The sequence below is a fragment of the Neoarius graeffei genome, chromosome 1, assembly GCF_027579695.1.
Source record: "Neoarius graeffei isolate fNeoGra1 chromosome 1, fNeoGra1.pri, whole genome shotgun sequence".
NCBI classification, from domain to species: Eukaryota; Metazoa; Chordata; class Actinopteri; order Siluriformes; family Ariidae; genus Neoarius; species Neoarius graeffei.
In genome coordinates this window covers 38,144,067-38,170,498 of record NC_083569.1, presented here as the reverse complement: position 1 = coordinate 38,170,498, position 26,432 = coordinate 38,144,067, and the positions used below count along the sequence as shown (strand labels likewise).

Genomic DNA, 26,432 nt, shown 5'->3' with positions numbered 1-26,432 from the left:
GCTCGGTTTGGCTCGCTTCAGCCCCACTCCAAAACCGTGCGAGTTTTGGGGGCTGAGCAGGGCTGAAGCGAGCTGAGTCGTGCTGTTCTTAGATAGTCGAAACGCGAGCCGTGTCAGGCTGAAGTGAGCTGAAAAAGGGTAGTGGAAAAGGGCCATATGTCTATGGGGTCCCCGGCCAGAAGCTAATGCTGTTTGGGGGGCCTTGGCATGGAAAAGTTTGGGAACCCCTGATAAGGTACTCAGGCTGCCAGTCAGTGTGTGACCCCGCCCCCTTTGAAAAATCCAAGCTCCGCCCCTGTGAGTCTGTAAGAGGGTGAGCGCATCTGATCTGAAAGCAGCCTACGATGTAACGCGTCCGTTTCTGTGTGTAACTTTTTTTGCAAGCAAACTACGACCTCCAGCTGCGTTTTATTCCCCTCTTTAATAACTCTGCGGTCATGGCGGCTGTGAGAGCGCTCACTGTGCGGTTCGGACCCGGTCCCGTCCTGCTCTGTGTGCTGAGTGTGTTCTGCTTGTCGGTAGCAGGGCAGGACGGCACGTGCGAGGCGAACGGCTCGGTGTATTATGTGGGAGAGTGGTACTTCCTGGACTCGGAGCGCTGCACGCAGTGTGAGTGCACGCCGGAAGGAGCGGTGTGCGCGCGGACACAGTGCACTGCGCTGCCCGCCGCCTGCATCCACGTGAGTCACTACCCGAGCGACTGCTGCACGCGCTGCGAGCGGATTGGCTGTGAGCACCGGGGAGAGGTGTACGAGCTCGGCCAGCACTTCCAGGTGCATACTGGGCAACTTTTCTAAATTCTCCTAATTGTTGCGGGCTAAAATGTCTGATGTTGCGGTGTTTTTTAGGTTTTTGCTGCGATTACATTGCGGGAGGAAGTGAAAGTTGCGAGAAATTGTTGCGATTTATGGTCCTATAAACAATTTTACCACTATAAAAGATTACCAGGACTACAAAAATGCAGAAAAATAGGCTTCACTTATCCAAAAGCACCTGTTGGTTCAAAAGTTAAAGTGTAGAGAACCTCACAGCACAACATGAAGTTCCCTTAAAATATAATATAAATGCCTCAGCTTTCATGTAAGAAAAAAAAATTAATACTAGTACCGTGTGCAGGCAGTCTCTCCTGAAGACTAAATTAAACAATAATTATAAACTAATAAAATAAATGGCTCAGGCTTCATAGAAGAAAAAAAACAATTTGAACAGAATCTCACAGTATGATGCTGAAGCTGCCTAAACAATGGAAAATAAAATACCATTTTGGCAAAAATGTTGGCATCCATTAATTTCTTGTATTAAGTAAAAAAAAAAATAATGTAAAGTGCCCACAGTCCTTCACTGTAAACATAACACACTTTCAGTAACAGAATTTAAGCCTACATAAACATTGACTCGCACATCATGCAATGTTGCCAGATACTGCTGACGTTTTCCATCCAAAAATATGTTCAAAACCCACCAAAATGCACTTAAAACCGCCCAATCTGGCAACACTGCGCGTATGCTGCTTCTCTTGAACGTATACACCAGGGGTGTTCAAATTGATCCATAAAGGGCCGTGTGGCTGCAGGTTTTCATTCCAGCCATGCAGCAGCACACCTGACTTGGCTCATTCAATCAACTGAACTGTCTTCACACAGTCAAATACTTGCAGCCACACCCACCCTTGATTAAAGGGTGGGCGTGTCAGTTGATTGAATAAGCCAAATCAGGGTGCTGCTGCATGGCTGGAATGAAAACCTGCAGCCACACGGCCCTTTATGGATCAATTTGAACACCCCTGGTATACACGGAAGTAAGGCGGAAGGTAGTTTGTCGACGTCACCTCAAGACAACGCCAACAATTGGTCAAATTTGCGGGAACGTTGCGGTGATTGGATATAATTGCAACACCGCCCTGAATTCGCGGGGATTGGTTGAATTTGCGTTGAAGTTGCAAATCGCAACATCCTGGAGGCTCTGTCAACTGGCCGAGGGTCTGATGCGCGGTCTCGTCTCGTCTTCTTCCGCTTATCCGGGACCGGGTCGCGGAGGCAGCAGTCTAAGCATGGAAGCCCAAACTTCCCTTTCCCCAGACACCTCGGCCAGCTCCTCGGGAAGAACACCGAGGCATTCCCAGGCCAGCCGAGAGACATAGTCCCTCCAGCGTGTCCTGGGTCTTCCCCGGGGCCTCCTCCCGGGGGGACATGCCTGGAACACCTCCCCAGGGAGGCGTCCAGGTTGATGCGCGGTTGAAATGATAAAAACAGTGGATCCCAATTTAATTGCAAACCATTTGAAATTTATACAATTAAAGAGTTGTTCTGTCAGTTACTCTAGGTTCTGGGATTCATGTATCAGGCATGAGAGAGCTCAGAGTGAAAAATCTGAAATAATACTCTTATCTTGAATTTTAATAGAGTAACAATGTAAGGGAAGTCTTAAATCAGATTTTGAGCTGAAAAATCTCATGCTTGAATATTGTCTACATACACAGAAAATAACACAAGTGATGCTTTAGAATACGTTATTTACCAGCTGGGAGGTCCGTATCGTGAAATACTGTGACCGAGGTCAGTATTCAAGGCCGAGGTCACGGTATTTCACCATACGGATCGACCTTAAGCTGGTAAATAATATATACATTTTTTTCTTGACCAAATTCTAACAGAAAACGAGAGCGCCCGAAAGGGAAAACCGAGCCGAGCCGCCATTTTGAATCCTCATTCACGGCTGTAATGCAAATTGCTTCCTCTTCGGTATACAAGTGCACTTCCATGGCAGGAAAAAGACTACATTTTGCCGCCTATGTAGTCCCCTATTTATACAAATAGGAGTCATTCAGGATTCAGCCATGTTTTTGCTCGGCGTTAGCAAGTTAGAGGTTTTTAGCTTTCTCCTGAAATGTTTTCTTTTATTTCTTCTTCCTCAGGGTAGTAAAACTCGCTTTCGCTGTGAACACTGTCGTTATCGCTATCCATGCTGTAAAATTAATGCTATTCTCCTGAGAAATGCTGGCAAAAATGTACAAGATTTTTTGATAATCTTATAAATAAATCTTATAAAAAAAAAGGTAAATGTTGACAAAAATTGCTACTATGTTTGTTGTTGTGAACGAGTGAGTCGCCAGAGGTCCGTAACTGGGGTCCGTATCATAGGATATGGACCCACTTGCCAGCCAATCAGAGCGCAGGATTTGGATTGTGAAAAAAATATATAGGTTATGGGATAGCTCAGAGTGAAAAATCTGAAATAATACTCTTATCTTGAATTTTAATAAACAATGAAAGGGAAGTTTTAAATCAGATTTTGAGCTGAAAAATCTCATGCCTGAATATTGTCTACATAGAAAATAACACAAGTGATGCTTTAGAAGAATGTTTATAATTCCTTAAAATAGTCAGTGAATGAAAGTATTATTGGATTGCATCAAATGTGTTTTCCTTCTGTAAGCTCATGTAAAAATACAGAGAACTATAATATCATATATACATTAAATTTTAATAAGATTTGACCAAAATAGTAACAACTCAGTTAAATAAATACTGCACTGTCTTAGTACGACTAAAATGCATCGCTCTCACTAAACACTTTCCAACTGAATTTTTAAAACACACTAGAAATCCTATCAAAATCCTGTCGGAATGCATCAGAGGAATTTGCTCTTTTGCAAACTTTGACCGAAAGTTCTCATTCTCATTATCTCTAGCCGCTTTATCCTTCTACAGGGTCGCAGGCAAGCTGGAGCCTATCCCAGCTGACTATGGGCGAAAGGCGGGGTACACCCTGGACAAGTCGCCAGGTCATCACAGGGCTGACACAGAGACACAGACAACCATTCACACTCACATTCACACCTACGGTCAATTTAGAGTCACCAGTTAACCTAACCTGCATGTCTTTGGACTGTGGGGGAAACCGGAGCACCCGGAGGAAACCCACACGGACACGGGGAGAACATGCAAACTCCGCACAGAAAGGCCCTCGCCGGCCCCAGGGCTCGAACCCAGGACCTTCTTGCTGTGAGGCGACAGCGCTAACCACTACACCACCGTGCCGCCCTGACCGAAGGTTTTCAAACAAAATTTAAAAATGGTACTATAAATACTACCATACTATCAAAATATACTCCACAAAGAAATTCACTCGAATGCAAAATTTTAGTACGACCAAAATACACTCACTAGTAATCTTTCACTTAAAACTCTATCAAAATCAATCACTTTCCAGATAATTCACTTACAAACTTTCTCTTAAAACTTTCAAACATAAATTCAAAATAGCACTAAGACATGACCACACTATTCAAATGCGCTCACCAAACAAATTCTCTGTCATGCAAAATTTCACTAAACACTTTAGAAGTTGTACAGTTTGTTTCTGAAATGGTATGGAAGACTAGTTTAATTTCACACTCAAATGTCCATTATATTCTGATTTAAGGTATCTTTACTTTAAAATGTGTAACTGGCAGGTTGAACATTTGCTTATCCACGGAAATTCATTCTCCCATGCAACCTGGTATTTGCGTTCATATTTCTGCCGTTTGGTATTGGGTTTAGTGGCCATGATGAATGACTGCTTGTAAAAAATGTTGGACAGCCTGGGTGAATCCTACATTATGGAAGTGACTGTCGTTCTGTTCGTTTATTGGTTAAAAATCAGTCGACGTCAGCAGTGTTTCTCATACGATTCTGATTGGACGTAATCGGGAGTGTTTTTAACTTGGTGGTAGGGATTTCCCAAAACCGGGAGATTGTCCAGTTTTTAACAAATACGATCAGGAGACGGAGGCTAAAATGGGGAGCCTCCCGCTGAAATCGGGAGGGTTGGCAAGTATGCAGTACTCCTGCACTAAAGAGGACCAGAAACGCACCAGACATGAGGTGCACGAGCACTGAACAACTGATTCTTTATTTACGATTCATTCTCCGGTTCAAAAAGATTCGGTACATCATCACCAACAGCACAACTCTCCTCCTGCTGAATAAACTCATTGGAAAGACTAAATAACAAAGCATGTGCTTTATTCTTGAAGCTTGTTTTTTTTTTTTTTTCTAAAACTTTAGGCCAACAGCCTCCATCCTGAACCTGAAGTCGAATCAGTTTGGTTCTCAACTGAATGATTCGAATCACGACAGTAATGCAAGTTTTTCCATACAATCCATCCATTATCTGTAGCCGCTTATCCTGTTCTACGGGGTTGCAGGCAAGCTGGAGCCTATCCCAGCTTACTATAGACGAGAGGCGGGGTACACCCTGAACAAGTCGCCAGGTCATCACAGGGCTGACACAGAGACACAGACAACCATTCACACTCACATTCACACCTACGGTCAATTTAGAGTCACCAGTTAACCTAACCTGCATGTCTTTGGACTGTGGGGGAAACCGGAGCACCCGGAGGAAACCCACGCGGACACGGGGAGAACATGCAAACTCCACACAGAAAGGCCCTCATCAGCCACTGGGCTCAAACCCAGGACCTTCTTGCTGTGAGGCAACAGTGCTAACCACTACACCACGCTCATACGATCCACTTTTTCAAAAAAAAAAAAGTGTTCTTTGGAGAGTTAAGAACCTTGGTTTGGCATCTAAAAAGTTCAAATAGAAACCTTTTCTGAAAGAATGATCAATCAGATTTATATTTCTTACTAGAGATCGACACCTTAACGATCTTTTGGCTGTTGCAAAACTCGAAAAGACTTTCAGTACTTGATATACAGTGGTGCTTGAAAGTTTGTGAATTATCTATATTTCTGCATAATTATGACCTAAAACATGATCAGATTTTCACACAAGTCCTAAAAGTAGATAAAGAGAAGCCAGTTAAACAAATGAGACAAAAATATTATACTTGGTCATTTATTTATTGAGGAAAATGATCCAATATTACATATCTGTGAGTGGCAAAAGTATGTGAACCTCTAGGATTAGCAGTTAATTTGAAGGTGAAATTAGAGTCAGGTGTTTTCAATCAATGGGATGACAATCAGGTGTGAGTGGGCACCCTGTTTTATTTAAAGAACAGGGATCTATCAAAGTCTGATCTTCACAACACGTTTGTGGAAGTGTATCATGACACGAACAAAGGAGATTTCTGAGGACCTCAGAAAAAGCATTGTTGATGCTCATCAGGCTGGAAAAGGTTACAAAACCATCTCTAAAGAGTTTGGACTCCACCAATCCACAGTCAGACAGATTGTGCACAAATGGAGGAAATTCAAGACCATTGTTACCCTCCCCAGGAGTGGTTGACCAACAAAGATCACTCCAAGAGCAAGGCGTGTAATAGTCGGCGAGGTCACAAAGAACCCCAGGGTAACTTCTAAGCAACTGAAGGCCTGTCTCACATTGGCTAATGTTCATGAGTCCACCATCAGGAGAACACTGAACAACAATGGTGTGCATGGCAGGGTTGCAAGGAGAAGGCCACTGCTCTTCAAAAAGAGCATTGCTGCTCATCTGCAGTTTGCTAAATATCACGTGGACAAGCCAGAAGGTTATTGGAAACATGTTTTGTGGACGGATGAGACCAAAATAGAACTTTTTGGTTTAAATGAGATGCGTTATATTTGGAGAAAGGAAAACACTGCATTCCACCATAAGAACCTTATCCCATCTGTGAAACATGGTGGTGGTAGTATCATGGTTTGGGCCTGTTTTGCTGCATCTGGGCCAGGACGGCTTGCCATCATTGATGGAACAATGAATTCTGAATTATACCAGCGAATTCTAAAGGAAAATGTCAGGAAATCTGTCCATGATCTGAATTTCAAGAGAAGGTGGGTCATGCAGCAAGACAACGACCCTAAGCACACAAGTCGTTCTACCAAAGAATGGTTAAAGAAGAATAAAGTTAATGTTTTGGAATGGCCAAGTCAAAGCCCTGACCTTAATCCAATGGAAATGTTGTGGAAGGACCTGAAGCGAGCAGTTCATGTGAGGAAACCCACCAACATCCCAGAGTTGAAGCTGTTCTGTATGGAGGAATGGGCTAAAATTCCTCCAAGCCGGTGTGCAGGACTGATCAACAGTTACCGGAAACGTTTAGTTGCAGTTATTGTTGCACAAGGGGGTCACACCAGATACTGAAAGCAAAGGTTCACATACTTTTGCCACTCACAGATATGTAATATTGGATCATTTTCCTCAATAAATAAATGACCAAGTATAATATTTTTGTCTGGGCGGCACGGTGGTGTAGTGGTTAGCGCTGTCGCCTCACAGCAAGAAGGTCCTGGGTTCGAGCCCCGGGGCCGGCGGGGGCCTTTCTGTGTGGAGTTTGCATGTTCTCCCCGTGTCCGCGTGGGTTTCCTCCGGGTGCTCCGGTTTCCCCCACAGTCCAAAGACATGCAGGTTAGGTTAACTGGTGACTCTAAATTGACCGTAGGTGTGAATGTGAGTGTGAATGGTTGTCTGTGTCTATGTGTCAGCCCTGTGATGACCTGGCGACTTGTCCAGGGTGTACCCCGCCTTTCGCCCGTAGTCAGCTGGGATAGGCTCCAGCTTGCCTGCAACCCTGTAGAAGGATAAAGCGGCTAGAGATAATGAGATGAGATGAGATGAATATTTTTGTCTCATTTGTTTAACTGGGTTCTCTTTATCTACTTTTAGGACTTGTGTGAAAATCTGATGATGTTTTAGGTCATATTTATGCAGAAATATAGAAAATTCTAAAGGGTTCACAAACTTTCAAGCACCACTGTAAATTGTGCATGAATAATTACTACTCAAACTTCCACTGGGGGGGGAGAGTTGATTCCCGATTACTTAGTGTATCAGATCACTTGACACCGTTCCACAATTATCGACATCCAGATGATAATTTATTAAAAAAAAATCGGTGTGTGGTATTAAGTTAACAAAACAGTTTTTATTTAAAATTTGTTTTACATCGACTTATATTTAGTACAAAATATCTTTTTATATAAATATTTTGATGTCAGTGCTTACGTAAATGAGGAAGTAATTCTAATGTTTGTAAAGAAATGAACTGATCATTTTTAACTTGTTTCAGGAAATCTTTTTGTTCCACTTTCTACCCACTTCTGAAGTATTTTCGTAGATCACATTTTATTAATCATTTGTCGTTGTTTTATTCATTTCTGGTTTTGTAGTTTACCAATAAATGCCACCAGGCAGTTGACATTGTAACCTTGTGAAAATCCAGGTCAAAGGTTGCATGTCGTTCCTCGAACCAAAATATAAAATGTTTACTGATGTTGTAATATGTGGCAGATATTTACAACCCCGATTCCAAAAAAGTTGGGACAAAGTACAACTTGTAAATAAAAATGGAATGCAATAATTTACAAATCTCAGAAACTGATATTGTATTCACAATAGAACATAGACAACATATCAAATGTCGAAAGTGAGACATTTTGAAATTTCATGCCAAATTTTGGCTCATTTGAAATTTCATGACAGCAACACATCTCAAAAAAGTTGGGACAGGGGCAATAAGAGGCTGGAAAAGTTAAAGGTACAAAAAAGGAACAGCTGGAGGACCAAATTGCAACTCATTAGGTCAATTGGCAATAGGTCATTAACATGACTGGGTATAAAAAGAGCATCTTGGAGTGGCAGCGGCTCTCAGAAGTAAAGATGGGAAGAGGATCACCAATCCCCCTAATTCTGCGCCGACAAATAGTGGAGCAATATCAGAAAGGAGTTCGACAGTGTAAAATTGCAAAGAGTTTGAACATATCATCATCTACAGTGCATAATATCATCAAAAGATTCAGAGAATCTGGAAGAATCTCTGTGCGTAAGGGTCAAGGCCAGAAAACCATACTGGGTGCCCGTGATCTTCGGGCCCTTTCACCTAAAATCACCTAATTTTTCTCTTTAAATGATACATCACTGCATCACATACAGGCATGCTTCTGTATTGGAAATCACAAAATGGGCTCAGGAATATTTCCAGAGAACATTATCTGTGAACACAATTCACCGTGCCATCCGCCGTTGCCAGCTAAAACCCTATAGTTCAAAGAAGAAGCCATATCTAAACATGATCCAGAAACTCAGACGTCTTCTCTGGGCCAAGGCTCATTGAAAATGGACTGTGGCAAAGTGGAAAACTGTTCTGTGGTCAGACGAATCAAAATCTGAAGTTCTTTATGGAAATCAGGGACGCCGTGTCATTCGGACTAAAGAGGAGAAGGACGACCCAAGTTGTTATCAGCGCTCAGTTCAGAAGCCTACATCTTTGATGGTATGGGGTTGCATTAGTGCGTGTGGCATGGGCAGCTTACACATCTGGAAAGACACCATCAATGCTGAAAGGTATATCTAGGTTCTAGAGCAACATATCCTCCCATCCAGACGACGTCTCTTTCAGGGAAGACCTTGCATTTTCCAACATGACAATGCCAAACCACATACTGCATCAATTACAGCATCATGGCTGGGTAGAAGAAGGGTCCGGGTACTGAACTGGCCAGCCTGCAGTCCAGATCTTTCACCCATAGAAAACATTTGGCGCATCATAAAACGGAAGATACGACAAAAAAAGACCTAAGACAGTTGAGCAACTAGAATCCTACATTAGACAAGAATGGGTTAACATTCCTATCCCTAAACTTGAGCAACTTGTCTCCTCAGTCCCCAGACGTTTACAGACTGTTGTAAAGAGAAAAGGGGATGTCTCACAGTGGTAAACATGGCCTTGTCCCAACTTTTTTGAGATGTGGTGTTGTCATGAAATTTAAAATCACCTAATTTTTCTCTTTAAATTATACATTTTCTCAGTTTAAACATTTGATATGTCACCCATGTTCTACTCTGAATAAAATATGGAATTTTGAAACTTCCACATCACTGCATTCCGTTTTTATTTACAATTTGTTCTTTGTCCCAACTTTTTTGGAATCGGGGTTGTGCAACAAACTGGAAAAAAAAAAAATCTGGTATAGAAAAATCTGAATATTTTAAGCATGTAATTTTTTTTATATGCTAGGAATTTAATTCTGGTCAAATTGTACTTATTGCAATAGGGTTCAAAATATTTAAGCATTCCATTCTGTTATGAATCAGAAAAAAATATTATAAATCACAGCCCTTTTTTACTTTATTTATTTATTATTATTATTTTTTAAAGTATTTCATCTACTTCAACAACGTTACACAAAGATCGATCCATAACAGTTGTAAATGTCACTTAATTCCACAGGGTGTCGATAATGGCAGACACCGGTGAAAATGATCACCATTATTGACACCTCACGCACGTGACTTCTCAAACGCGTGTTCAGATACAAAATAGCAACTGTCAAATGAAAGTGTAAGAAACAAGGTGGGTTTCGACAAGGAGATCATGAAATATTGGTGAATTTGATCAGTAAAAACATATCCATGATCTTTCCACCATGCTTACCTGCGATGATAACATCTGGGTTTTTCTTCAAATTGCTGATCATGCTGAAAAAAAATTCCATCTCAGGTAACGAACTGTCATCAGACGACAAGATCAAAGGGTGAGGGAAGGTCTTCCGGTTGATTAATGAACCAATAATAACTCTTGTAACTGAAATTCACCTTTATAAAGTTGTTTTTTTATTGGTCAATCTGAAAAGGCGTCAGTATTTATGGACTGTCGATAATTGTATCCACTGCTCTAGGACAGTGCGTGTAATATGGAAAATTATGCAGAAATGCTTAAAAAAAAAAGACCCCCAAATCATAGTTTAAGCCAGTCTCAGAACAATTGTACGGAGACCCATAAGGGTCACGGTGGAGATTTGTGTGTATTTTGAGCTACTTTTGCATTTACCCTAACCCTTATTGCGAGGTAACACAAAAGTATTGTGAGGTAGCACAAGAGTAGCTAAAACAAATCCCACCATGACCGTTAGGGGGTCCGTAGAATTGTCTTAGGCCATCCTTAAAAAAAAATCCGTTTCCTGTCCACCGGGTGAGCAAAAAAATTTTTCAGTCGGGAGGGAGGGATTTTTTTTATATATATATAGATGGATAAGAAATCGCAATGCTGTGTTTGCTTTTTCTTTCAGTACTTTTTTATTACAAAAGCAGACACATTTAATAAAATGACGGTTTAATCAACTGAAACTTGTACAAAAACTTAAAGTTAGCATTTTAAATGCTGACTGCAACATTTGCAAAACTTTTACAAAGGTACTTAAAATGTCCGACACATGGACTTTTTGTAGTTCTAAATTGACCGTTAGGCTGAGTTCGGATGAAATTACACTATTAAAATGATCACTGAATGATTTGTTTTTCTGAATCTTTACTATTTTGTTGTTCGCTAGAATACCATTTTGCGATTTCACACTTAAGCAAATGATGAAAACTCCGGATCTCCTTCCTTCATGGTGGCTGCCATTTTTTTGTGCCGCATGGCGCATACGCAGAGCTGATTCAGTTCAGAGTGCGCGCGCACTCGGCGGAGGCAGTAGTGTGTCGGAGGGAACAGAAGCAGAGATAACGCTTATTTTGTCTCCGGTAAACCAGTCTTCTCTCGTTCAATTACGTGCTGGCATCAAAAGACACCGTTGGTTGTAAATGAAGCCAAACTGAGTGGTTGGAGTGTATTTTCATACACAAATGGAGAAATGTTGGCTGAGTGTGTAATTGTGTCGCCCCACTGCAGACTGTTGTCGTTGTTAATCCATAGCATGCTCAGCTGCGTGAATGTGTCATGCACCGAAAATAAGAGATTTACAAGCCAGGAACGCCTCATGATGCAATACGCAAGAAAAGAAAGAAGATTTACTGCCATTTTACTTTGTATTTGAATAAAGTGAATAAATAAATGGTCTGTGGAAAATACATTTAATCCTGGGAACTGCGTGCACAGGAGTTTATTTTGTGTTTACTCCCCCCGGCTACTTTTGTCATGGCTGGCTAATATGAGCCTTAGTGGAAAGCCCTGGGAATGCGGAAATGTCAAGTTCGATTTTAGATTTACGAACCCGAAAAAAATGTCGAAAAACCTGCGTTAAGAAAAAAAATTTCAACCGCACAAACGGCACTCACCCGGCCAGTGGACCGGAAACAGAACATTTTTTAATAATGGCCTTACAATGTTGGGGGTAACCCACGATTTTGTAAACGTGCCTTACAGGTCCGGAAAGTTTATTTGAATTAGTCTCTTGTCAGACATTTTATAGACCTGCCCCCAACACCCCATCACCTCCTCATAAATCGTTATGAGGAGCATTTTGCATGTTTGTTTGTTGAGTTGTAAGTTAGCTTTCAAGCAGTTGAATGTTCATATGTGCTTGAAAGTGATGTCATGAAAGTACTTGCTAATGGTAACTTTAATTAGCATGCTAACTCTAGTTGCACCATCATAAGTTGGGGGGGGGGTGTTTGTGTACATAGGTGGAAATGGGAGTGGGCTCAGTGAGTATAAAAAGCATTCAAATCTTATTCAACTCCATTCGTTTAATTGTTATAAAGCCCCCCCAGTTTTACCTAATGCACCTTTAATGGTTTCCCCAAGGACTTTTGGAACCTGTTTTCTATGGAATAGGATAATAAAAACAGAACGAAACCTCATATCAGAGGCGACACATGAGTTTGATCATACTGTTTAGGTAGTGTGTGGTTTCACATGTTGTGGACACAGAAATAAAACATATACATAGAGTTTGCCAGTTGCAGTTAACACATACACAGTACATGAGCATATGTTAGCATATGTTCATTTGAATTGGAATCATTACTTTGAGTATGTTGCATCTCCCTGAAGGCATTTTCCACAAGAAGCCAAATGCAAAGTTATGGAACATCCACAGTGTACCAGGAAATAAGTACAATGTCTTGACACAAACAATAACCAAGATGGAAAAAACAGAAATCTGGAGTGTGCATAAGTATTCATCCCCCCCAAAGTCAATACTTTGTAGAGCCACCTTTTGCTGCAATTACAGCTGCAAGTCTCTTGGGGTATGTATCTATTAGCTTAGCACATCTAGCCACTGGGATTTTTGCCCATTCCTCAAGGCAAAACCGCTCCAACTCCTTCAAGTTAGATGGGTTGCGTTGGCGTGCAGCAATCTTCAAGTTATGCCACAGATTCTCAATTGGATTGAGGTCTGGGCTTTGACTAGGCCTTTCCAAGACATTTAAATGTTTCCCTTTAAACCACTCCAGTGTAGCTTTAGCAGTATATTTAGGCTACATCCACACGACAACGGCAACGAGATGTTATTTAAAAAAATATCGCGTCCACATGGGTAACGATCAGTAAAATATCAGATCCATATGGCAACGCAACGCTTGCTGAAAATGATGCAATACACATGCCACACCTCTAGGGGCGCTGTAAGACGGTCCCTTCGGAGACACCAGAACAATAGAAGAAGTAAGGACACATGCGCATAAACTATTATGCGCGAGACTTCATATTAGCCACAAAGTCAGAAAAATCTGTTCGTAAAATTACATTATAATGACCAAATACAATGAAAAGTATTTTTCCAGTCTCACCTGTGAAAGGTAATCCCATGTGATCTCGTTTGGACGGTAAACCTGTTGGTACAGTTAAACGCAGCACATGAATGAGGCATCTTTATTCTCCGCTTTGACCCATCCAATATGGCGGGGAGGATGATGTATGATTCTACGCGGAAGGCGGCGTCTTTAATGGTCCGGAATAAATTGAATGCTACACGTTGATGGATTAATTTGTTCTTCTACGCCCTTTTTGAGGAATGTATTGTAGGACTTAAACCAACATCTGAAGAGGTGAGATCGCTCCTTTTTTTTTTTCCCTATTTTTGCTGGCGGGATTGACTCTGCCCTAAGGGCTATTCTCTCTCTCTCTCTCTCTCTCTCTCTCTCTCTCTCACTTTGCACCATTACACAATAAATATTCACAGTGAAAATATTTTGTAAGCGCGTTTCATGAACCAAGTTATAGGATTTGTTGACGACTCGCATCGAGTTCGTTACACTTCTACCCGGCGTGAAGCACGTGGTTGTGACGTCATCGTAAACAAATCCGTTCTACTCATCCAGACAACTTCGCAATGGCGCCGTTGCCAGATCTTTCCACTCTGGAACCTGTTCTCAAAAGATTGCGTTTTGGGGCACCCAAAACGCCGGTGCCGTGTGGACGCCAGGCCTAAATGATAAACAATTGTATCGGATTCACCTGAATCCGTTGCCATGTGGACAGGGCCTTAGAGTTGTTGTCCTGCTGGAATGTGAACCTTCATCCCAGTATTAAGCCTCTGGCCGACTCAAACAGGTTTTCCTCCAGAATTACCCTGTATTTAGTGCCATTCATCTTTCCTTCCGTCCTGACCAGCTTTCCTGTCCCTGCAGATGAAAAGCATCCCCACAGCATAACGCTGCTAGTCACGATAACAAATTTTGTTGGACGATATATTGTCTCAGGGTGGCACGGTGGTGTAGTGGTTAGTGCTGTCGCCTCACAGCAAGAAGGTCCGGGTTCGAGCCCTGTGGCCGGCGAGGGCCTTTCTGTGTGAAGTTTGCATGTTCTCCCCGTGTCCGCGTGGGTTTCCTCCGGGTGCTCCGGTTTCCCCCACAGTCCAAAGACATGCAGGTTAGGTTAACTGGTGACTCTAAATTGACCGTAGGTGTGAATGTGAGTGTGAATGGTTGTCTGTGTCTATGTGTCGGCCCTGTGATGACCTGGCGACTTGTCCAGGGTGTACCCCGCCTTTCGCCCGTAGTCAGCTGGGATAGGCTCCAGCTTGCCTGTGACCCTGTAGAACAGGATAAAGCGGCTAGAGATAATGAGATGAGATATATTGTCTCAGAAATTATTGCAGTAAACGATATTATTGTTGACGTCTTTTCAAGACAATATTATGCCACTAGTAAAATAATAATCATGCAAATACACCCTTTCAAAGAACACTAAACTTTAATTCAGTCAGCTTATTAAAAATACGTAAGAATTTTTATGTAAAAAATATGTAAATATAAATTAATAACCTAAAGAAATAAAACAATCAAACAAAAACCACTCACAACAAAACCAATAAATAAAATAGAATCTATGGCTCTTAAAAATTGCACTTAAGTACCGTAAATATGAACTTGACACGGGGTAATAAAAAGACGTTCTTTTCTTCACAGGCAACGTTCTGCCAATCCAGTTTCTCAAAGATTAGTACCCAGATAAACAAAAAGTGCAAAGTAACAACGTATTGCCAGCTGTCATTTGGATCAAAGTAACAACAATTAGAATGTGAACATGTAGGCAAGTGCGTAGGTTTGGTATTAACATTGGTGGGGACAAAACCCAAATGCCAACCCCCAGTGGCGCCAACTTCAGGTCAACATTAGAGGGTCACAATATTTTGCTCCGTTGTGTTCCACCAAAAGAGTATCCATCATCTCTCCAAAATCCAGCCTTTAAAATTTGAAGTTCAGAACTGTAGTAATTCATTAATAATAATAATAATAATAATAATAATAATAATAATATGCAATTCATTTGATGAATTGCAAATCTTACATGTGATGATTAACTCATTCTACCAATTTGCAAATGTGTTTTACAAGCGAATAACGCATTGACTGTCGGGAAGGTGTATGTTCCTTTCCCTCATAAATGGAAGTAAAACACATCTGGAGCCTTAAACACTGCGTTCCATGAGGCTGGCAGGGGGAGTCGGCTCTCTTCTGTGGGATCTCTAACTAGTTTAGAATGCTATTTTAAGCTGATATGCAATCGATCTAACGGTAAAACAGGACGTGGGCTCGAGAACTTTGACACGTTGAAAGGTTACAATTTTACTTGGCAACAGAATGTATCTGAATTCTGATTGGTTGTTATATTATTGCCCTTTTGTTGTCGTCTTGAGCGGAGAGGGGAGGGAGTGACGGGGTTCTACAGGGAAAAGTTTTTAGCCACCGCTTTCCAATGAACCCCCTCGAAAACCAATCAGTTCAGCGCATGTATGTACTCGGTATGTGACATTTTCTAAAAAGAGGCGGGAGTAACCAAACATTTCTGATCAAGAAGGCGGAGGCTGTTTTGCTTATTACGTGAAAATGTTTTATTTGATTAAAAGGTGTCTGGGCCACGAACAATGTCCACATCACCATCGGGTTGTTGTTGTTGTTGTTTACATGTATCATGTTACAGGAACTTGGTCAGGGTTCTGCAGGTCTTAACTGAAGCACTTCAAATTCAGGGTTAGCGGGCTGCTAAAGTTTGCAGGCACTTCACAAGCAAGACTTGGTGCAATATTAGCCAACATTAGCACAATCTGATATGATTTAATAATGTCTTTGTGACCTTAATGAACTCCAGTTGTTGTCGGTATCAAGTCGGATTGTTATTTACATGCCACACAAACTTAGAAAACAGTCATATTCGTTTGTTGTCGTTTTTACACACTGAATACGAACTGTTGTTAACTGATTAATTTCACGAGCTAATCTAACGTTACATTCCTCAAGGACAGTTTGCTAGCTTACTAGCTAGCAGCCGCTCACTGCACTGCAACCGCACTTGCTAATTGACATAGTAGCCAAACTGCTTGCTGTTTTCACGACCACGCCCCCAGAGCGAATATTCATGAGCGAATTTTGCGTGCTTTCGCCCAGTGGAAACCTACAGTAATCATTCGTGTACCGCACATGGAGCGTGATTTTTTTTTTAAATTATTTTTTTCTTTTCTCTTCAATCAGAAATATTGGTAGGGACATATCAGCCGTCGTTTGATATTGGTAGGGACACGCCCATACCTAATTCTACGCCTATGATCTGTACAACAGAGCAACGTGTTGTCTTTTCCCCATTCAGTGGATACCCTGGCTGGATAACTGTTGCATGCTGGGAGGCCCCACCTCTGACAGAGAGCCGCATGAGACGACAGAAAACGGCGCGGAGTTTTATTCAGGCAATGGGTCAAGCTAATACTCTGGCGACTTCCCTATGTAGATGTACAGCGTGTAAATGCCAGAATCGCGGTAAAAAAAATTACCGAGTTTATTTTCATTTACCGTACGATAAGTCGGTATATCGAATATCGCGACAGGCCTAGATGCTGCCACCACCATGCTTCACTGTGGGACTGGTGTTCCCAGGGTGTTGGGTTTGCACTACACATGGCATTTCCCATGATTGCCAAAATGATCAATTTTCATCTCATTTGACCAGCGAATCTTCTTCCGTGTGTTTGGGGAGTCTGCCACATGCTGTTGGGCAAACTCCAAACATGTTTTCTGAAGCAATTACTTTTTTTCTGGCCACTCTTCCATAAAGCCCTGCTCTGTGGAGTGTATGGCTTAAAGGGGTCCTATGGACAGATACTCCCATCTCTGCTGTGGATCTTTGCAGCTCCTTCAGTGTTATCTTTGGTGTCTTTGTTGCGTCTCTGATTAATGCCCTCCTTGCCCGGTCCGTGAGTTTTGGTGGGCGGCCTTCTCTTGTCAGGTTTGTAGTGGTGCCATATTCTTTCCATTTTGCTATAATGGATTTAATGGTGCTCCGTGAGATATTCAAAGTTTGGGATATTTTTTACACCCCAACCCTGATCTATACTTCTCCACAACTTTGTCTCTGACCTGTTTGGAGGCTCCTTGGTTTTCATGTTGCTTGCTTAGTAGTGTTGCAGAGTCAGGGTCCTTCCAGAACAGGTTGATTTATACAGACATCATGTGACGGATCATGTGACACTTTGATTGCACACAGGTGGATCTTAATCAGCTCATTATGCGACTTACAGTATGAAGTGAATTGGTTGGACCAGCTCTTATTTAGGGGTTTCATATGAAAGGGGGTGAATACTTATGCATACTCCAGATTTCTGTTTTTTGCTTGCATCACTAATTATTGTTTGCATCACAACAACAACAAAAAAAACAATTTGCATCTTTAAAGGGGTAGACATGTGTAAATCAAATGGTGCTAACCCTCCAACAATCCATTTTAATTCCAGCTTGTAATGCGACAGGACAGACACCAAGGGGGATGAATACTTTTGCAAGACACTGTGGGTCTAAGTTAATATTACATTAATAAAAAATACGCAAGCAACAGATGTAAAAAAAAAAGTACAAAATTGGTAATATGTTAAAGACAAAATAGTGTGGCATCAATTCAGCTCCTTGTTATGTTGCTACGTAGTTTGAAATGGACGTTGTGTAAGATGCAGCCCTCTGTGATTGTCTTGTATTCCTCCTTTTTGGGTACTTTCCTTTTCCATACTAATATTTTTTTTTTTTTTAAATGCACAGTAATATGGGATCTGGACATCAGCATTAGTCGTATGAGTTATGTGATTTCTCCTGAATCAGTGTTCACAGCCTGACTGTTTTTTAAGGCGAGACAACTGGGAATGACTTTCCAACCAAAGTTCGTTATCTTCTGGAGTCATCTGTATGTGTGTTAAATGTTCTCTGCACTTCTACCAATGTTTCTCAGGCCAACTGTAGTTCAGACAATTGGTTCCTAAACACTGTAATCCAGGAAATTGGTTCAAGTCTGCTTCAAGAAACCTGGGCACAGTGCCAGCCAAAATGAATACTATCTGTATTTTGGAAAGTTCATTGCCACCATGTGGCAATCCTGTTTACTGGTCACGTTTGATAGATTTTGGACTTTTTTTTTCCCCCCTTTTGATCCTGAACCCAGGAATGTTTTTTCAAGCAGGCAAAGTGTAGTATTTTGTCCAAGCTTAATACCAAAGTTTAACCTCCCTGTTTCTTCTCATGTTGTCATCTTGCATGCAGAATATCTCCATGCCTAAGCACTAAGATCATGTGGCACATAAACAGTGTGTCTGTCTTTATGATGGCTTCCAGATGCCCAAACTCCCAACTCCTTCTGTACCTCTGATTATAATGGCAAGCTGATCAATGTCAAGGCTGAGTAGAGACCTAACGCTTAAATAGTCCTTAATTTCCTCTGAATAACAGCTGTACGTTGTAAGATCAGTGGTCACGTCCTGAAGATTTACCTTTTTGCACATACTGAGGCATATTAGTACTGTACCAGATCCAATTAATCACTTTCATAAGACATTGGACAAGGTGAGTATTAGATTTTGTTCGAATCTGAACTCCGTTTACTAAGAATGAGGAGGATTGGTGACCACTGACCTGGGGTCATATCCATTCATATCCTGTATATTCAGTACAGCAAAAAAATGCCTATGTACTTTAGTTCACGTCGTAACGAGTGTAGTTTATTAAGTTATTTATGGACAGCATGAAAGCCAAAATGTGATCCTGTACCTTACTAACCTGGTATTGTAGTGATGAATTGAATAGGTATACCTTAACAGGGAAATCACCAAACAATACCTGACTCTGGACATGCAGATCCACTGGAAAGGAAATGGGTGAAAAAGGACTTGATTACAGACATCGTCAGATGTTATGAGAATATTTGACCTGAAATTCAGGCTAAATAATTATTTCTTATAACTATATATACGGGCGGCACGGTGGTGTAGTGGTTAGCGCTGTCGCCTCACAGCAAGAAGGTCCAGGTTCGAGCCCCGTGGCCGGCGAGGGCCTTTCTGTGCGGAGTTTGCATGTTCTCCCTGTGTCCGCGTGGGTTTCCTCCGGGTGCTCTGGTTTCCCCCACAGTCCAAAGACATGCAGGTTAGGCTAACTGGTGACTCTAAATTGACTGTAGGTGTGAATGGTTGTCTGTGTCTATGTGTCAGCCCTGTGATTACCTGGCGACTTGTCCAGGGTGTACCCTGCCTTTCTCCCGTAGTCAGCTGGGATAGGCTCCAGCTTGCCTGCGACCCTGTAGAAGGATAAAGCGGCTAGAGATAATGAGATGAGATGAGAACTATATATACGTTACTGTTGTAGTACTTGAGACTGGTCCTGGTCTCGAGACCGGTGTCATGACCACTTTTTGAAGGTCTCGGCCTCATCTCAGAATCGACCACGTTTTTACTCGGTCTTGTCTCGGTCTCAAACATGGAGGACTCAAGATTTTATTTCAAGACCCGGCAAGACCACAACTGCGGTTATTTCATTAAATTGTCTGTGCATTGTCTAATTTATTTGTCAACATCGTTACTGTGATTGGATGTAAAATTTCTTGCTTCAAATGCAACCAATAATGCAACCAATGCCATTCTTTTCCTGTTAGACCTTAGTGCTGCATTTGACACTGTAGACCACACAACACTGCTGGCCCGGCTTGAACAGTGGGTTGGGATTAAGGGTTCTGCTCTAAAATGGTTCCACTCATACCTCCAGCAAAGAACCTTTTCAGTGTCCATAGGCCAATACTCCTCACCCCTTGCCCCTGTGTCTTGCGGTGTCCATCAGGGGTCCATCCTGGGTCCTGTTCTTTTTTGCCTTTATATGCTCCCACTGGGTAACATCATTAGAAAATATTACATTCCACTTTCATGCTGACGATTCCCAATTGTACCTCCCTCTAAAATCTGGAAATTCCTTGCAGCCTGTTCTGGACTGCCTTAAAGAAATTAAAAACTGGATGGCCAATAACTTCCTCCAGTTAAATGAAGACAAAACTGAGGTCATAATCTTCGGCCCCCCAAAATCCAGAAATTCCATCTCTGGCAACCTTGGCTCTCTTACTCCATTTGTCAAAACCCATGCAAGAAACCTGGGTGTTATTCTAGACCCCCAACTCAGCCTTGACAAACAAATCTCTTCTGTTGTTAAGACTAGTTTCTACCAATTAAGGATCATTGCAAAACTTAAATCTGTTCTGTCATACAATGACCTGGAAAAAGTCATCCATGCCTTTATAACTTCACGCTTAGATTACTGTAACTCCCTTTATTTTGGTCTCCCTCAAACACTGGTATCACAGCTTCAAATTGTCCAAAATGTGGCTGCTAGGTTGCTTACTAACACACAAAAAAAAACATGAGCACATCACACCTGTCCTAGCCTCATTGCACTGGCTTCCTGTCCAGTCTAGGATTCAATTTAAGATCCTGTTAATGGTTTTTAAAGCTCTTCATGGCTTGGCTCCCAACTACTTAGCTGCTGCTATTCATCCCCCTGAGGCCCTTCCAGATCTTCCAGCAGAGGTCTCCTCCATGTTCCCCGAACTCGTCTTAAGCTAAAAGGTGACAGAGCTTTTGCGGTCGCTGGTCCTCGGCTGTGGAACCTTCTGTCTCCTGACATTAGAAATGCTCCCTCTATTATTGTTTTTAAATCCAAGCTCAAGACACACCTTTTCACATTAGCATTCCCTACAATTTAACTGTTTTTCTTTTGTCATGTCAGAAATTAAGTGTTTGTCTTTTGTTGCTGATGTTTAAATCAATTGTTTTTGTTTCTTTATATATTTTATATCTATTTATTTTTACACTCTGTACAGCACTTTGGTCAGTGTAAACTGTGTTTAAATGTGCTTTAGAAATAAATTTTACTTAATTACTAATAACATGACTATGTCTGTCTGTTTGTTGCCGTTCTCATAGTTGAGGGTCAGTGATCCAGGAAGCCATCAACTAGCTTCCCTGAATTCTCTTGGGTGATTGTAGCATGGCGGCACGGTGGTGTAGTGGTTAGCGCTATCGCCTCACAGCAAGAAGGTCCGGGTTCGAGCCCCGTGGCCGGCGAGGGTCTTTCTGTTCAGAGTTTGCATGTTCTCCCCGTGTCCGCGTGGGTTTCCTCCGGGTGCTCCGGTTTCCCCCACAGTCCAAAGACATGCAAGTTAGGTTAACTGGTGACTCTAAATTGACCGTAGGTGTGAATGTGAGTGTGAATGGTTGTCTGTGTCTATGTGTCAGCCCTGTGATGACCTGGTGACTTGTCCAGGGTGTACCCCACCTTTTGCCCGTAGTCAGCTGGGATAGGCTCCAGCTTGCCTGCGACCCTGTAGATCAGGATAAAGCGGCTAGAGATAATGAGATGAGATGATTGTAGCATACCAGAGGGACCCAAACCCTCATCTGGTGGCAATGTGACTCATTGCTAATTTGAAAATTTTCTTCCTGTTAATGGCCGTCCCCCCCCCACACACACACACACATGCGCGCGCGCACACACATTGGTCTAGTCCTGGTCTTGACTCAGTCTCACCCTGCCTTGGTCTTGGTTTTGACTTGATCTCAACCCCTCAAAGTCTTGGTCTTTTCTTGGTCTTGATACACGTTGGGCTTGGTTTAGGTGGTCTTGAATACAGCAGGACTGGTCCAAACAATTTGATTACTTGTGTATTCATTTGGTACTTTATTATCTGTAGCTTCATCTTTTCTTTCTTACTTCTTATATAAGTCCACCATGTAGCAAATTAAATCTTGTTTTGTTTTGTTTTTTCCACTACACTTGGAATAGGCACAGCTGAAGGGTGGAAAAAGAACAGGCTACATTTTTCAAACCTTCAGCTGTGCAGATTTGGTGGCTGATCCCATGCCCACTGTAGCCTTGGATCCCTGTTCTTGGCTGACAGGAGTGGAACCTGATCTGATCAGTTTTGTTCTGTTGTAGCCCATCCATCTTAAAGGAGATACGCAGAGTCATGGCCTCACTTTTTGTTTATAAATGCCTTGAGACCTCAAGAATGGCACAGGAATAGTTTTAAGTGTCAACAATAAATCTAATATAGTAATTTTTACGATTAAAGTGATTCATGCAGGTAGCGGTCTGAGTCAATGACCTTGACATCTGTGACGTCACAGCGGGAAGTCTATCGGTCTCATCGCCATTTCTGCTATACTAAAACACAGAGCTGACTGCAACTTGGATTCTCCATTTTGAGCTAATTTATCGCCATGCCACGTAGATGTGTTGCTGGCGGGTGCAGCAACATGACAGAAGGTGGATTTATGTTGCATTCATGGCCCAAGAATGTTCAAAGTGCAAAGATTTGGACGCGTTTTGCGAGAAATTCATGGCTTGGGTGCCTACGAAGTGGTCTCTCCTCTGCTCTGCACATTTTACTGAAGACTCGTACGAGACCTCTGATTTGTTGAGGAGCGTTGGCTATAAGCCCGGATTGAAAGAGGGTGCAGTACCAACAATTAAAGGAAAAGAAAACTACAAGAAAAGGAAAGTAAGTTCAGTTGCACCAGTTCTCCCGGAGTGTGAGCCGAGCAGTAATGGCGGAGTACTCGGTATGGAGAAAATGGAGAATGAGTGGACCAGACATCAGATTTCTCTGCTGGATATGCCTGCCTCAGCAGCAATATCTCACCCTTACGTGGAAGAAGTGAATGAACGAAGAACTGAAAGTCAGATTGTTTCAAAACAATCGGCCACAAGCTCGGCCTTCAAGAAGCGAGAACACAGACGGGTAAGCTGTGACTCTCATTTGGTTACATAACAAAAAGCAACACTCGTTGTTTACCTGCATTTATATTAATACATGGAACTTGTATTATGTGCTTAAGTTACCGGTATAAGATTATTTAATTTGCTTCAGAATGTGATTGTCTCAGTTCATCTGATTATTTAATGAGCCTTTTACGTTCAGTGAAAATGCATGCATGTACATGTACCGTATGTTGCACAAGTTATAACGCCGATTCTGTTTTAATGAGAGTTACATGAGACTGTCGGTTCAATTCCATCCAATTCTCTAGACGGCTTTGTTCTCTGGCTTTATTTCGTAAGGTGTGGGCCTCCGTGGCCGATGTGTTACTATCGGATTCGCTTTCCGATGGTTCAAACTGATACGGTTCTACGTGTATAGCAGTAGCATGTATACACACTCCAATTTCAGGACTATTACAGTCAGATGTATTACTATCTGAGGAATCCGAAGAATCTCCAATAAATCCGAACGAAGAGGCCACTGCAACCACTCTCGCCTGCTGAATCTGGTTTTGGTCTATCGCACCGGTTCCCGTTGTGACGTCACGCACTCAGGGCTGGCTGGCTCAGCGGGGCAGCTCAAATGCCAACTTTGTGGTCGATTTTAACTCTTAAAAAATGTATTTTTTATTCCCAATTATGCAGCATACAAGAGTCAAGGATGGAGATACTATCCACTCAGAAATGTATTTAAAAATTAAGGTTCTGCGTAGCTCCTTTAAGGTTCGGGATGTTGTGCATTCTGAAATGTTTTTCTGCTCATCACAGTTGTAAAGAGTGGTTATTTGATTTACTGTAGCTTTCCTGTCAGCTCAAACCAGTCTGATCATTGTCCTCTGATCTCTCTTGTCAACAAAATGTTTCTGCCCGCAGATCTGATGCTCACTGCACCTTTCTGTGTCAATTCTAGACACTGTTGTGCGTGAAAATCCCAGGAGATCAGTAGTTTCTGGAATATTCAAACCAGCCCTTCTGATACCAACAATCATGCTACGGTCAAAGACCCCGAGATCACATTGTTTGATCTGAACATGAACTGAAGCTCTTGACCTGTGTCTGATTTTAGGATGTATGATATGGTTAATTCTGAAAGACCAGTGCATGTTTGAAATGTGTGAAATGCTATTCAGGCCAGCCCTAGTATGTAACCCAGGGTTCCCAAACTCCAGTCTTGGCTAATGTCCTCATTTTAAACCACTTGCTGATCCTAGTGTTGAGTTTATCATGGAACCCTGATTTAGTGTTTTTTAAATTTGCCTGTAAGTAGGGACATACAAACTTTCATTGTCATATACGGTTCCAGTCAAAAGTTTGGACACTGTGTTTTGACTATTTTCTACATAGTGTTTTGGTAAACTGGGATGTATGGATGCTGTCAGTCCCCACTCGCTTGCTCACTCGAGTTTGTTGACGGTGTAGTGGCTGGCTGCTTTATGTCCCGGGGCTCCCTCATGCCTGTGTTACCTTCTGGCCTTTCTCCTTTTAGTTATGCTGTCATAGTTAGTTTTGCCAGAGTCCCTGCTTGTACTCAGTGCAAAATGTATACTGTACCTTCTTATTCAGGTGACACTGGGCATACCTAACAACCTGTGTTTTCTCTCTCTTCTCTTTCTCCCACCCCCGTCCAATCTGTCCCTCTGAGTTATATGTCAGTCCTGAGATCAAGGTGCCGACCTCTTCTGCTCCTCAGACCTGCCTGATCCATCCTGATGCCCTACGTCTGGTTGGAGTCTCATCGCATCGCTCCTTTGGAGGACGACCCCATACGGACAGTTGGAAAACGCTCTGGACACTTACAGTAATGCTTTTGTGGCTGAGGACTACAGTTGGCTTGTTAACTTTAGGACTGCAGTTGTCATGAACAGCTTTGCACTCAAGTTTGCATTAATGAAGAGTTTATAACATCAACGAAACTGACTTCATGTTAAAACTGTTAATGTTATAGTCATGTTGTCTGTTGTTGTCCAGGTGATGATTGGTTCCTTTTTGGCTCTGGTTCCTCTTGAGATTTCTTCCTCGTGTCGTCTGAGGTAGTTTTTCCTTGCCATCGTCACCACGGGTTTGCTCACTGGGGATAGATTAGGGATAAAATTGGCTCATGTCTTGGGTCATTCAGATTCTGTAAAGCTGCTTTGGGACAATGTCTATTGTTAAAAGCGCTATACAAACAAACTTGACTTGACAGTAAAACAACAATGAGGACGTTGAAACTAGATTCTTCAAAGTAGCCACCATTTACCTTGACACTTTGCACACTATTGGCATTATCTTAACCAGATTCATGAGGTAGTCACCTGGAAGGCTTTTCAATTAACAGGCATGCCTCGTCAAAAGTCAATTAGTGCAATTTCTTGCCTTCTCAATGCGTTTGAGATCAAACAGTAAATAGTAAATAATAACAATACAGTAAATAGCCCTATTCCACAACTGAAGTAATCCATATTATGTCAAGAACCGCTCAACTAAGTAAAGAGAAACGACATCCATCATTACATGAAGTGTCTTTTCATTAATAAAAATAAAGAAAAAACATTGAATTAGAAGGTGTGTCCAAACGTTTGTGAATAAATGCTGTTGATACTGGACTGGATCTAACATTCCAGGAAGCACATCAGAAAAGTTTTGTGCGGAGACGGCATGCAATGTTTTATGAGGCTCCTGCATAATCTTTTATAATTGGAGTTTCGAGGTTCAGCCTTTCTGGCATGTATAATGGTAGTAGAGTAGCACTCCTATATTCAGTAATGAAAAATGAAATAACTCTGGACAGGATACACACGGTAGAGATCAGTCTTAGACATGCTTCGTTATCTTCTTCATCTAGTTATTATAGTTATTATGGTTATTATAAGGAATGGGAGAACCCTAAGGGGGTAATCAAAGCCCCATGACAGGTTTGCAGGCAGGCACTTTTCCCAGCTGATATGTTTTTAAATTCTTTTGTATGCGTCAACCCATTTAATCTGAACCGCAGGTGGCATGCTGTCGCAGATTAAACCACAGGTAGGTATGCCAACCTGTGATTTCTTTGTCCTAGAAGAAAGGAATGTATTGTATGAAATATTCTGCGAGGGGAAAAGTCCAAAATGATGCAGACCAATTCATGACATTGTGTAAAAATGTGCAACGTAAAGGTTTCTGGTCATGCCTCTGGATATTTATTTATTTATTTATTTTAAATACAAGAGCCTGTTGTGAGCTGCCTTGGTTCTTACTTGGTACAG

At 41.9% G+C, this 26,432-nt stretch overlaps 1 protein-coding gene across 1 annotated transcript in view; it reads left to right on the top strand.

Annotated features, from left to right (window-relative positions):
• The first annotated feature begins 326 nt into the window (after window positions 1-326).
• zgc:113531 (uncharacterized protein LOC541359 homolog) overlaps window positions 327-26,432 on the top strand; it is a 37,107-nt gene continuing 11,001 nt past the window's right edge. The window contains exon 1 of the mRNA XM_060922814.1: window positions 327-773. Within this exon, the coding sequence (XP_060778797.1) occupies window positions 438-773 (336 nt within the window). The 5' untranslated portion in view covers window positions 327-437. The remainder of the gene's footprint in view (window positions 774-26,432) is intronic.